This window comes from Gymnogyps californianus, chromosome 3 (assembly GCF_018139145.2).
Source record: "Gymnogyps californianus isolate 813 chromosome 3, ASM1813914v2, whole genome shotgun sequence".
Lineage (NCBI taxonomy): Eukaryota > Metazoa > Chordata > Aves > Accipitriformes > Cathartidae > Gymnogyps > Gymnogyps californianus.
This window is the reverse complement of record NC_059473.1, coordinates 1933470-1946743: the sequence shown is the minus strand read 5'-3', so window position 1 is coordinate 1946743 and position 13274 is coordinate 1933470. Positions and strand designations below refer to the sequence as shown.

Sequence of the window (13274 nt, the reverse complement as noted above, 5' to 3'; positions counted from 1 at the left end):
TAGTGAAGGTAGAAAAAAACCAAAATATCCACAAAAAAGTGCAAACCTGTATCATACCTGCAAGTTACTACAAAAGTACATTCTTAAAGACCCTCCACATTTAAAGTCCATTGACTTTAATAGTCACAGTCCTCTGTGAACTTAATCATAAAAAAGAGACCAAGGTAAAGTGAAAAACCAACTAAAACAGTACTTCACAGGAACAGAGATTAATCACGTATTTCTTTTACTTTACCATTAATCTTCCTCATAGAGAGAACCACCCTACAATAGAACATATCCTCTACGCAGAACAGATGGATTAGCAGATTATTTGCATCAATCTAAAAGAAAACCCTCCTACCCAACACATGCTTAATTCCTATGGCTAATGAGTTTTGGGTTTTTTCCCCTCATCGTACTTTATTTGTCAGGATATGGAAAGGACCCTTCAGGTGCAGCTCTCCGATACCTTCTCTCAGCTTAGAATGCAATACGAGGCTCCCACCAAGAGGAAAAAAGGCAGACTGACCTGACTAGAGGATGACTTCTCTTGTTCGTAACAATGATAGCAACGTAGCTGAAAAGTGGTTGGCCTTAATTGATTTTCTTTGACAATTTTAAGGTTCCACTTCTATATTACTTTTGCAGTGTATCTCCAGAGGAAACATAAACAACTTAAATATGGGTTATCTTAGAAAACCTACTAACAAAGGAAACTGCAACATAGTGTTAAACTGTGCTACAAATCCTCATTCTTCAGCGTGGTAACCAGGAATATAACGTTTCATCTGTCAGGGGCTCTACCCATGTTTAGTGGTGCAACTCGGAAAGCAATATAGCCACCTCTGCAACAGTTAACGCCGGTGGCAGTGACAACCTGCTCCAATTTCAGTCCCGTTTCCATCACCCATACTTACACAGTCTTTCTTCTTCCTCCGATACCTTCCAGCAGTCCCTTCACATAATCCACGAGAGATTCCCCCATTCTTTCTCCCTTCTGAAACCAGCACACCCACTGACTGGCTGTGCACACTGACCTGACTTTTCTGACCTGGCTCTGTCCGAGGAGGCTCTTCCCGACCCACCAATGCTCTCTGCACGGAAACTGCACCCTTACGCTCCAAAGGGGAAACAGGCAGGGCTTACTAGAATTCACTCTTGTTCCTCAGCAACTTGAAATCAGTTCCTAAGCAGAAAGGATTTTTATTCAAGCAGTTTTCAGGAACAACTTGCAAGTAAGAGGCAAGACAAAACAAGAAAAACAATTCTGAAGGCATGTTCAACCAAGACACTACGGGGTTACACACAACAGGCAGTCAAGATCAATCTGTTAAATTACTCATTGTAATAGCTTAATTGAAGTGATAAATATGGTAAGGCATCAACATTTTTGTGTACTTTAACCAACAACTAAGACGAATGTTTCATATTCTCTTCTAATGTTACACCTCAGCTTTTTATATCGAATTTTACATTTACAAGACTAGTGGTGTTATCCTACATTTTACTAATAATTAGACTGGGACAATGTAATATTATAGGAGTAAAAACTCATGTGCATTAATATTCCATTGCTTAATAACCAAAAACTTCAGAAAACAAGAAAAACCTAGGAAACAGTATACTCCATGAAAAGAATTAAGACACTGTATTGGTCACATTCAGGAAACTGTGGCTTGGAAACACATTAGTTTGCAGTTTATCTGCTTTCCATCTAAAATCATATTTGAGTGTATTCTAATAATGACAAAAATTTAAACCCCAGGTTCCTTACATTTCATTGATTTCAAAACTTCTAATGCCTGTTAGGGCTTCTTGGAGCTATTCCTTTTAGATGGTTCCCTAGATGGCATCCAACTTAAAGAAAATTCTGAAAAGATGCTAGTCTTTGAAATGTTGACAAGGTCAAGGAAATAGTGAGCTTTGGAATCACCTTAGCTGCATTAAATCCATGTCATCACAGAGTGCAAGTGTGGCTGTACCTTGAGACATATGTTTAAAAAAAATTGACATAAAAACCCTCAGTGAGATTAAACTGGGCAGGACAACAAGTCCTCGGTAAATTACAAAGTTCAATTGTTGCCTGATTTACTGAGGACTTAAGCACTTGAGCAAAAGGTAGGCAAAAGGCTGGAGAACTAAGCTTATTCAAAATAACGTTCTTTTGCTGCAAACTAGTACGTGGCTATTTACCCCAGTCGGGTAAGACATTCAGGTAGCTCGTTCAATTGCCCTAGCCTACACTTATGCTTACTTCCATTGATTCTGCTGGATTTATTTCTTAGGAAAAATATCTGTGTCAAATTATTTTACAAAATATTGATTTAATTCCTTCCCCTCTTTATTCTTTGGCACTTAATTTGGGGGGCACGGTGAAAGGGAGGGCAGGTGGAAAGTGAAGGGAAAGGGAAGGTAAAGAAAAGCGGGAAGAGAGAAAAAACTTATTTCAGTACGAACTTTCGCACAAAAAAATGGCATTACATTTGAAGACATTAGTTCCAGTGCACAGGAGAGGTGACATTTTAAAATAACTTTATTTTTGATCCTCTTTCAAAATTACGATTTAACATCGTCAGAAATGAAATAAGAAACTTAACCAGCATATTTAGTTTTAAAAGCATTTAATGACATAGCATATATTTAACAGATAGGGTAAAAGTCTAGAGGTACAGTTCGATACAACTGAAAGCCAGTTCCAGTACTACTCTTGACTACAGGCCCAGTCATTGAAAGTTCATTCCTATTAAATGTAATTTTTGATTGTGCAGTAAGATGAAAATTTTTCATTACAATAGTTACAGTGACAGAGAAATGCACACTATGTATCAAATAGCAAGGTAATGTAGCAAAATTATAACACACAGTGCTGCAGCTGACAAGCAAGTAACCATTTGAGTAACATTACTTTTCCAGTAAATGCTTCAGTTCCACTTTTACACTTATCAATGATTTTAAAGGGTTTATTATACATCTAGTCTTATTATACTTTGTACTAGAATTATCTGAAACATACAATATAATGTATTTCAGCAAAAAAAAAAATTTGAAATTACAGATTATTTAAAACCATATCAGCCTGCTAATCCGTCTTGTACACCAACATTCTTATCTGTCGTACTTGATGCAGAAAAGCTTCAGGTTGTGTTAATAACCAATGCCAGGATATAAATGGTTTGTCTGTAAGTTAATGCATACCTGCACTCTGTTACAGCAAAGATAATACACTATCATTTTAATAAATGTTAGAATTTTAATGGGAGGCTCTACTAGTCAAGACTCAGCATAACAACCTTAATGGAAGTGAACGTTTTTGAAAATTTGTACATTGGTTTTTGATGTGCACAGTAGATTCGAAAGCACCGCTGCCTTGCATACCAATAGCACTAGGAGTGGGTTATTTTCCAAGACAGCCTCACAAAATTGAGGAACAGTTTAAATATTAAGATCTAATCTACATTAACTTCATTTAAAAAAAAAACAAAAACAAACCCCCAAAACCTGGTCCTCCCTCTCCTACAGAAGCTGCCCAATGCACCTCATACGTTTGTAACTTTAGATTCTTTTTTGTTGGCTTTTTATTTTAAAACGCTCTATAAATAAAAAAATGTCAATCACATTGAGGAACATGAGGCACAGAGAGTAACGTATTGTTTCTGAGCTCGCATGCTGGAATTCCACTGGAACGGTCAGAGAAGTGCAGTGTGTGGAGATGGAGTTCACTTCTTTTTACCAAAAAGGCTGAATCTTTTCTCTTTGTCTTTCTCTTTGTCTTTCTCCCGCTTGCCAGGGCTGGACTCGCTGGTTATTGTGACGCTGGCAGGCAGGGTCTGGGCACGGCTGGAGGCTGGAGTGCTCTGGGTGGTCGGGGACACTTCGATTTTATCAGAAGAGATAGCTGATGTGATGGCCTGAATCCACGTGTTCATCTCCTCCTTCAAGAAGCCCCAAAGGCAGAAAGCTGTTACAATCCGTGTGGCACACGCCCTTTCTAATTCACTCAACATTGTGGCAGGGGAACGGATAGAAGTGGGAAACGAAAGGAAACACGGTCCTAACTCATCATCTGGCACTCCTCTGGTTATGCACCTGCAGAAGACGTCTACTAGAAGCTGCATCTGAAAAGCCCTGCTGCCCTGGTGGTGCCAGCGGGAGCTTCTGAATCTACACATTACACACACGTATGCACAAGACTGAAGACCAGGAAATTAAGACGGCACCCCTGAGCTCTTAGCAGCTATTTTTTTCCCGTCGTACAACAGCACAGATACCACATCAGTAATAAAGAATAAGAAAAACAAACTTACATCGTCTTTGGCTTGAAAGAGGTATTCGTTGCCATCAGTCAATCTGTAAAGAAAACAACCGTCACAAATTTAGCTTAGTGGTAGTCACACTGCTTCAACTCCTGCTTGTTTAGCTACAGCACATAATCAGACTGACACACATGGGACTGCACGGGACAGTCATAACATCTATACGTGCACAAATACACCCCAACAACTCATGTTTCGGTATCTTGTACTGTCACGCAGAGGCAGCCACACACAACTGCATATTCTGGTCTCTAGACATGCTTATGATAGTGGACGTGTTCCAGTACGTCAGGATGCACCGCAGAGGTTGCGATCTTCAGCAGCTTGACGATTGCTGTTTCAGTACTTGCTCTTTCAGGCAGATCTTTTCTCTTTTGCAAAAGACAGTATAAAAGTTTACTCAATACTTTAAAAAGACAGAAGTCACAGGCAACACCCAGAGTTTTCATGGCTTTTGTAGAAACCTAGCAAAATTCTGCAGCTGCTCTGCTGTCATAACTGGTGGTGACTCAAGATACTATACTGTGTATTATTTATGAGTAGCTGCCTCTTCTCACACTGCAGGCCAGAGTCTCCCTTCTATTTCTGTGCAGATTTTACTCAGATGGTTTAACTGGGATACATTTAACAATGTATGTGAAGATATATATTAATTAAAAAAAAAAAGACTAAATAACATCAGATCAGGCATTTGAACAAGTAGGAGGCAGGGTGAGTGGGAGCTGTGTTGCAGGTTTCCTCATCTTTCCCCACAAAAAGAAAGCATTCTAAAATCTTTCTATGAAATGAAATTAAGTATTAAACAGTAAATTGATGGCACAGACAGACACTAGGAAGAATATAATTATGCCTTGCTTTCTTTAAAAAATTACGAAAAATATTTCCAGTGTACTCTCCAGAGATCACCTAGGCCTTTCTGTGAGAGATCTGCAAAGACCTTAGCCTTTGCAGAAGTGAGCCTCTCAGATGTTCAACAACGTACCCCTTCTCAGCCTGGAGAGACAGATTTGCCATGACAAGCTGGTAAACTCTCCAGGGACTCTCCTAATGAGAATGAGTAAAGAAAATCTGCTACGTGCAATTACCCGAGAGGCCTGATGCAGGTGGCAGGGTACTGTGAAAAGAAGGGCAATTGATTTTTCTGCCTAACTTTGTATTTGGAACAGCATATCCTTACATTATCAATTCAGAGGCATTTAAAATAGCATAAAGGATGAATCACACAGCTGCAGGCCTGTCTTCAAGAAAGCTAAATTTCCCTAAATATTTGCTATATATTTCCCTATAGATTTGCTATAAAGCAAATTTCCCCAGATATGGATTCTATCACCTTTAGAGGATTCCTGTATCAATATAAAATTATGTCCCTTCCCCCCCGCCATCTCTATCTTGGAATACACGAACTGATCAGTTCATAACGTGAGTCTCCTTTGACAGAATCACCTAGCAGCTGTGTAATAATAAAATATTTTTTAACTGTTGGCACTAAAAGATGGATCAGTAAAACAAACACAATTTTGGAAGGAAAAGCCTTTTTTTTTTTTTTAAAAAAACCTTTGAACAAGTACTTCACATACTTGAAAATGAAATGGTCTGTAATTACATGTTTAGACCCGAAAATGTGATAGACGTCTTCAGTAGTCTCCTAAATTCACACTGAAAAAATTAAACAAGCGGCTTGATTTTGAAAAGAGCAGAACCATGAACATTCAGCTCTTTTCAATTAATTCCGGAAGGAGCCGCTGAAAAGCCCAGCATTTTCAAATGCAGGCTCCTAACTTTAGGCAGACACGTCTAGTCTTGTCCCAGATGTATATAAAGTGCACAGATTATTTTGATACTGTTTTGTGCTTGCTACCTTGTATAAATATGCCATGTTTCAGTGTTGGAAAGAACTTGTTCAGAAAAGTAGATAGTGCAGTTAATAATTATGATCAGTTCCTGGGCTGGATCCTCCCATGAATTCGCACAGTGAACATACCCACAACTTAAACTAATGGCAAGACGCTTCAACAGGTTTACCTTAGCTTGAACACATGTTTTTTCTTTTTATAATCGACCGCTATTTCACAGACTGCTTCTTTCAAGCTGACAGGAATCTCATTGTGGTAGGGGATGCCAGAAGCAGCAGCTTTCGAATCCTTGTAGAAGCCCATCTCTTGGTTGTTTATAACACAGTAGACGTTATGCCATGATCTTCAAGACATGGAAAACAACAAAAGTATTTATAAATCTAATGCTCCTACTTGCAGAGCTGGAGAAACCACACACAATTATTTCTATAACATAAAGGAGACTACTTCAGTCTGAGGATGTGAATACAGCCTACACTGTCCTGTAAACTGCAGACAGCAAATTCTCTCATAAAAGCACAGCTTCAAGACAAAATGACTTTGAGCCAAAGGGAATAGAGATTTCCAGAGCGCTCTGTGACAGCACATAAGCATATCCTAACAGTGGGAGGATTGTTTGGCAGACCAGGCAGTTTGCATACTTGGGAGAGAAACTGACTGACCTTTTAATGACGACGCTTTATTGTAGAAGGAATTCTCATTGTGCTGCAAACTAACGAATGGATTGCATGTGAAATCCTTGATTGTTACAAATACTCTTAGTGGCATCATCCGCCCCATTCTCTAATACAGCTATAAAAGTCAATGATTACTAGAAATAAGAGTTGCTAGATATTAGTATTGGTGGCTGTCAGTGCCTCAAAGTAGTTCTCCGGTGTGAACAACTCTAGCTGAACAAAAATCATGGTAGTACCGTACTCAGTTGTGATCTGCACTCAGCTCTGCTGGGTACTTCAGCTCATCCCTCAGATGTTGGTGTAAGCCCACCACTTGCTAGTCAACGTTTTCCTGGTCAGCCAAGTCATAAATCTGGTTTCAAGAGCTCTCTCAGGTCATGAAGGATCCCAGTCTGCTTTTCCAGTGCAGACAGAAATCTCAGAAGTTTTGCCTGTTTGAGAACTGCAGGATTGGGTCCTTAGGAATGGAATCAACTAAGGCACACAAATCATCTTCACCCGCTTCTCTCTTCTGAACAGATTACAGAGTAGGTGGAAAGTGCTAATGTGCAAACAGAAAATGTCAGAAGAATATGGACATTTCTATTCTCACACCTACGTGTTTTTCTTTTCTTGTAGTAACGTACAACTTGAGAGATCTGGAATCAAATCCCACTACTGCCACTAATTCATCATGTGAAGTGGGAAAGTCATGGTATCTTTATGCCTCAGTTTTCCACCTCCCAAATATGGCTAACACTGCGTTTTCTACCACGTATCTTTAGATTGCAACTTCATCAAACGTACTGTTCAACCATGCATACACAGTTCCTACAACAACAGCAGTATAAGCTTGAAAGGTCTTTAGGAGCTGTGAGAAGACAACAGCAGCAGGGGTAACGTTTACTGTCTCACATCTTGGCGAGTTCGGATGCAATTATCCGCATTAAGCATCGAGTACTTTACCTGCTCGAGGCTTTCTTGCTGTGTGTCTCCCATTCATGTTTGCGATGTAAGAAGCCCTCCATCTGAGCTGAGGGGATCTCCTGGGTTTTGGCTGGTAGGGTAGCAGCAGTCTGGGCCTGAATGGCGGTCTTGGCTTTGCGGTCTGCCGTTGGAGAAGGAACAGGACTAGACTCTTTCGAACTTGTCCTCTGCTCTGCAGCTCCATTGACCATTTCGTTTGTTTCTGCCGTTTCTGCCACCTAGGAACGGTGGAAAAAATGTTCAGCTAGAAGCCTCACAACACTGAGGTAATCCTGCAGTTAATCTGTTTCCCTGCACAATGTGGCTGTGTATAAACTTTGCCTGGAGAATGACACAGGCCAATAAGGTCTTTCTCACACTCCATGGAGACACAGAAGGCCAAGGAAATTAGAAGGTATGAATGGATTAGTACCCATTTTATAGGTGGAGAGATGGGAAAATAAGAGCAGCTAAACATCAGTGTGAATTTTACTGTGCTTTGCTCTGCTGGTCAATTCATATTCTTTTATATATTGTTATTCCTAAAATGAGAGCATTCAATTCTGTTGCTAAGTACTCAAATGTTTGGAACAGTAACAATCACACTTTCTGCAAACCTAGAGGAACAGTAGAAGTTATACACATCAGCCACCTTAAATACATTTATGGCATTACTGGGGTATTAAAAGTCCATAAAAGGTATTAACTATGAGTCAGCAGAAAAATATGTCAAAATTGCCCAGGAGCATTTACAAAAATTTGCGTAATTTAGTTGTTTCTGTAAAAGCTCCTTTCCCGCTTTCCCCATTCCCCTAGTGACACAACAAAATCAAAACATGCAGAAATTAGAAAGATTACACCATGCATTTCATCTCCACCATCCCAGTTAGGATATTGGATCTTAAAGACAAGGGAAATGAGGTCATGTGTCAATTTATCAAGGTCTTTTTCAGACTTTCGTTATTAGGTGGATTGGATTTTTGTTAAAGGAACTGAAAACCACCACAGTCACACAACATCACACAGCTATTTACCCCCAAACAAAGACAGAACCAAGGCCTTGCCCATCACTTGCTTTGTTGATCGCGTTGCCTGTCGCACTGTGATCGAGATAGCCTAGAGAGCAGCCATGTTTCCAGCAGCTCTGACTGGTCAAGCTGTCGACGTCTTCAGGAGCCATTCATCCAAAAATCATTTAAATTGGAATCCTAATGGCTATAAGCTTTTGAAATGCAGCTTGGTCCCAGTTTTTTTTTTTTCCTTGTACCATTACTTTGACATGTAGAGCCATTGGTAGCAGCTCAGAGTTACACAACCAGTGTGTATTATTATTATTATTATTAGCAAGTTACTAAAGCTTAGTGCTGCTAATGCTCTAGTAGATTACAAACATTCTGGACTGTTTTTATGCAGACAAGCAGGTATTTGTGAATGGCACAATAATTAGACATTCCCACTTCTGCACATGGCCTGGACAATTCAAAAGCAGCCGAATTATTATGCAACAAACTAAATTTTGCCACCGTTTGCTAGAACTGCTTATACCTGCCAAGTATACATTATTGTACCTCACACCTTTGTACCTCATATATTGACCTAGGAAGATCTAAGTGCCAACTTGCTATGAATATGGGAAGGATTGGTTAACTGCCTTTAAGCAGTCTAAATCTCCAGAGTACAGACACTACACCACTGAAACAGTGAAAGAACCACAGCTCACATTCCACTTTAGTCATATCTATTTTACTCTGTCCCTGAAGACACGTAGCCTTACAGCCTAGTTTATAAGAGGAAACATCTACCCTGCACTGTTATCCAGCAGAAGTAAAAATCAATGACGCTGCTTCTTCACAATTAGGATAAATCTAAGCCACCAAACCTCACTATTTGTATCCAAATCTCAAAATACAACAAAAATGTTGCATTAAAGCGGGGAGAGGGTAAATAAATAGATGAGGCTGAAGATTACCCAAACACTGCCAGCACAGCTACTATAACACAGGTAGTGAAATAAACAACCAGTGATTCACCAGTGGAAGCTCAATTAATCAGTCCTCACCAGTGCTGATCACCAATGGCCAACAGATCGCGTTCAAGAAAAAGGACAGCCCTTTGCAAATCTTTTTGACCAGCGACAGTTACTGAACTTCAAACTCTCTGCTTTTCAACTGGCTGGATCCCTGTCTGAGATATATGAAGCCTTTGTGACCAGCAGTAAGGAATTACATAGACCACAGTAACTTATCTCAACAACTTATATAAACTACCCAGAACTACCTGTTACCTAAACCGATGCTGAAAGTAGCAAGTTTTCTGTAGCGATACCGGCAAGATGGGAAAATATTACTGAATTTGGGGTACCTATAACCACTAATCTGAAGTAAAACAGACCAGTTTCAAAACAGCAGCCGCTGCACAGCTACTTAACGTGTTTTTATGGGAAATAACATGTAATTTCAGTGCTGCAATCTGCAACCCTGTGGTTTTAAAAAGATAACTGCCAACTTTAATCATACAATCAGACCTGTAACTTCTACTTAAAATTCTACTGATTGTAAAATGGCTATGAAAAGCTTTTCTGATGCTCTTTCAGGTTTTATTTCCTTTTCATGTGTTATCTACAATTAACAGAAAACAAGCAAAATAAATCTGAATCATAAACAGCTATGCGAAGAATGTGTCATGAAAATAGAGAAAAAACAGGAGCTGAACAAACTTTAATGGAAACATGCATCGGGCATGCAGAGACAACGCAACGGAGGACAAACATTAATAGCAAACTGTACTGTTACAACAAAACAGTTATCACGTACATGAATACAGTTTTCTTAATCATGACTGAGAGGTTAGTTGCAAGTGCTTTAGTGGCTAAAGACTACTCTTGAAATATTTAAATCAGGACTATAACATGCAACAAGACAGCTGGTGACAATGACTGGAGACATCCCTTTGATTTTCACAGTGCTTGAAGCAACATTATATTCAGTTCATCAACTTAAGTCTCTGCACCACAGCTTAAATAGAAGAGACGTATTTGCCTTTTTTAGATGCAAATAGATGACAGCCTATATATTGTTCTGGCATAAGTACCATTTTAATGTTTTAAGCCAGTACCATAGGCTATAATAAATAGGTGAAATCTTACACTTCTAGTGCCTAAAATGATGAACTTAATCGATGACTTAATTCATTTTTCTTCATCGTAAAAATGTAATTTTTATATATCAGTGTACTAATACAAGTTAAAAAGTCTATCTATATAAATTACTTTTACATACTACTTTTTATTCAGAATACATCTGAAGGCTTCCCAGATGGTGGAGTCTGAAGCTACAGCTATACTGCTCTGAGAACTGTCATACTCTTACAGGCACAGAGAGCCAACACTGGTGTAGGTAGTCACCAGATCATCTCCATAAATTTATATGGAATTTTTAAAAGCATTAAGAAGCTATATGTTGTTATCCTGACAAAAGAAAAAAAACATGCATCATGAAGTGGAAGCACAAGTTACAGCAAAAGTACAATTACTGAAGCACATCCTTTCAATCACCTTTCTCACTTTACAAGCTCAGCCAATACAGAACAATTCAGCTGCACTGCTCAGCTAGTTGTCAGAAGTTGAAATTCTGATCAACAGCAGCCTGTCTCGCGCCTCCAATCAGAAATAATACAGCTCTGTACATCTGATGTATTGCAACACAAGATGCGATGAACTAAGCTAAAAAGCTCTCATGAAAGACTGAAGTGCAGATCGCGAAGATTAACATGGAAATGCATTATGTATCATGGTACTAAAAAAAAAAAAAAAGCAGCAAACAGGTGATGTATAAGGCTGCGGTAACCAACAAGATGACGATGATCTGGGATGTGTTTGCAGGCTACTTCACGTTCCTTGCCACAACTATATATAATTCCATAAACATTAGATGTACAACAGACAGCTCACTTCATAATTTAAAGATGAACCGCAAGGCTTTGTTTAAAGAAAGAAAAAGGTAGAACTGCTTAGTATCCTAGAGCATTGACAGAGTCTGTGTGCAGACCCAAAACTAACTGGGATGGGCTATTTGAAAGATAAATTTATGCTGAAAGGCATTTCTTCCCAGAGTCCCAGACCGGGACCTGCATTTCCTTTGCAGTACTGGTAAAAGTTCTAATATCCACCAATCTGAGCCTGCCAGGAGCCTTTCCTGCACTTACTATGACCTCAGAAAGTGAGGTTCAAAAACCTAAGAAAAAGAAGCATCATTTTTCTCACCACTCAAAGCATTAATTGAAACAAGTAGGCTTTGCAGGAAGGTAATGGAGAGGCAAGCCAGTTTTCCACTACTGTGTTGCGTTAAACGTATATACATATTTACTGGTATTTTTATGGCTGCACATTAAGATTATTGGCATGCATCCTGACTCCACTGGGACATCCCCTATCAAGAAGGAGTGAATAAGGCATGGACCATTCAGCCTGCATCTATATAAAATAAAGAGCTGGGATCTTAGACCAACGTATTTTATTTAGTTTTTAAAGGAAAGCATCACAACCTCTCCATAAGGGTCCGCAACCTACTCTCATTTATACCACTGTCTCTCCAGTGTCAGTAAATCGAATTGCTGTAGTGTAAATTGGACAGGACCAAGGCAAAATGGGGCCCCAAAATAGCTGTTCAGCAAGATCACAACTCTTCATGAGGACTAAATACCGAGATAAATCTAGATACTAGTTTTTAATGTTTTATTTCATGTTTATTTTTATCTGCAGTCAATGCGTCCATTCTGCATGGAATGTTATACAACTAACCTTAAGGCTTTTATTTGTCGATAGTTACAACTCTCCCCTCCCTCCCAGCCTTTACTGCCAAGCTCACTTGCATGTATTATCTTTGGCCTTGTAAATAACTCGCTTGCTAATGCAGCTGATTTAATAATGTTGCCGTGCTGAAACCTGTTAGTATAACTCGATGCGTCATACCTGTCAGATTCTAGTTCTCTTCTTCATTATGATGTAATCTCATTAAATCTCAATTACTCATATAAAGGACGATTTAGCTGGAAAATCTTAATACTATTAGCGACATGAAAAACTCACAGTAAATAACATGAAATAAATGTGTCACCTTACAGCAACCGAGTGTCAGTGGGGAGATTCAAATAAACAAGGATTAAAGTGAAGCAAATATATCTCCAAGGGGCTGCTAATTAAATAAAAGTCAACTGATGGGAAGGAAGAGAAAAGCAGCAGGGAAATCTGAAGCCAAAAGATTAAACCAGTACCAGTAAACCATACTGAAAAAAGGTGTCTTTTGCTGCAAATGATTCTGTATGTCACAGTCCAGACCACGATCGGTCATTGGCTGTCCGTCTGCTAATAAAGTTTTTGTAGTTTTGGTAGGTTTGGGAGCGGTAACTAACCCGAGGAGATTCCTGGTCTGATGGCAAACCATTTTGGGAAACCTGTTCTCCTTTTGTCCCATCCCTGTTGGGAGAGAGGAAAAACAAAAGAAATT

At 39.2% G+C, this 13274-nt stretch overlaps 1 protein-coding gene across 3 annotated transcripts in view; it reads right to left on the bottom strand.

Annotated features, from left to right (window-relative positions):
- Positions 1-2503: 2503 nt before the first annotated feature.
- Positions 2504-13274, bottom strand: part of SPTBN1 (spectrin beta, non-erythrocytic 1) — a 136311-nt gene continuing 125540 nt past the window's right edge. For 2 of the 3 annotated variants that reach the window (XM_050894809.1, XM_050894810.1), the window contains exons 32-36: positions 13180-13243; positions 7771-8009; positions 6318-6491; positions 4287-4329; positions 2504-3914 (exon numbers count right to left, since the gene is read on the bottom strand). In XM_050894809.1, coding sequence (XP_050750766.1) covers positions 3699-3914; positions 4287-4329; positions 6318-6491; positions 7771-8009; positions 13180-13243 — 736 coding nt within the window. In that variant the 3' untranslated portion in view covers positions 2504-3698. Of the gene's footprint in view, positions 3915-4286; positions 4330-6317; positions 6492-7770; positions 8010-12275; positions 13244-13274 lie in introns of those variants that run through there. The other variant, XM_050894811.1, reaches the window with a different exon arrangement.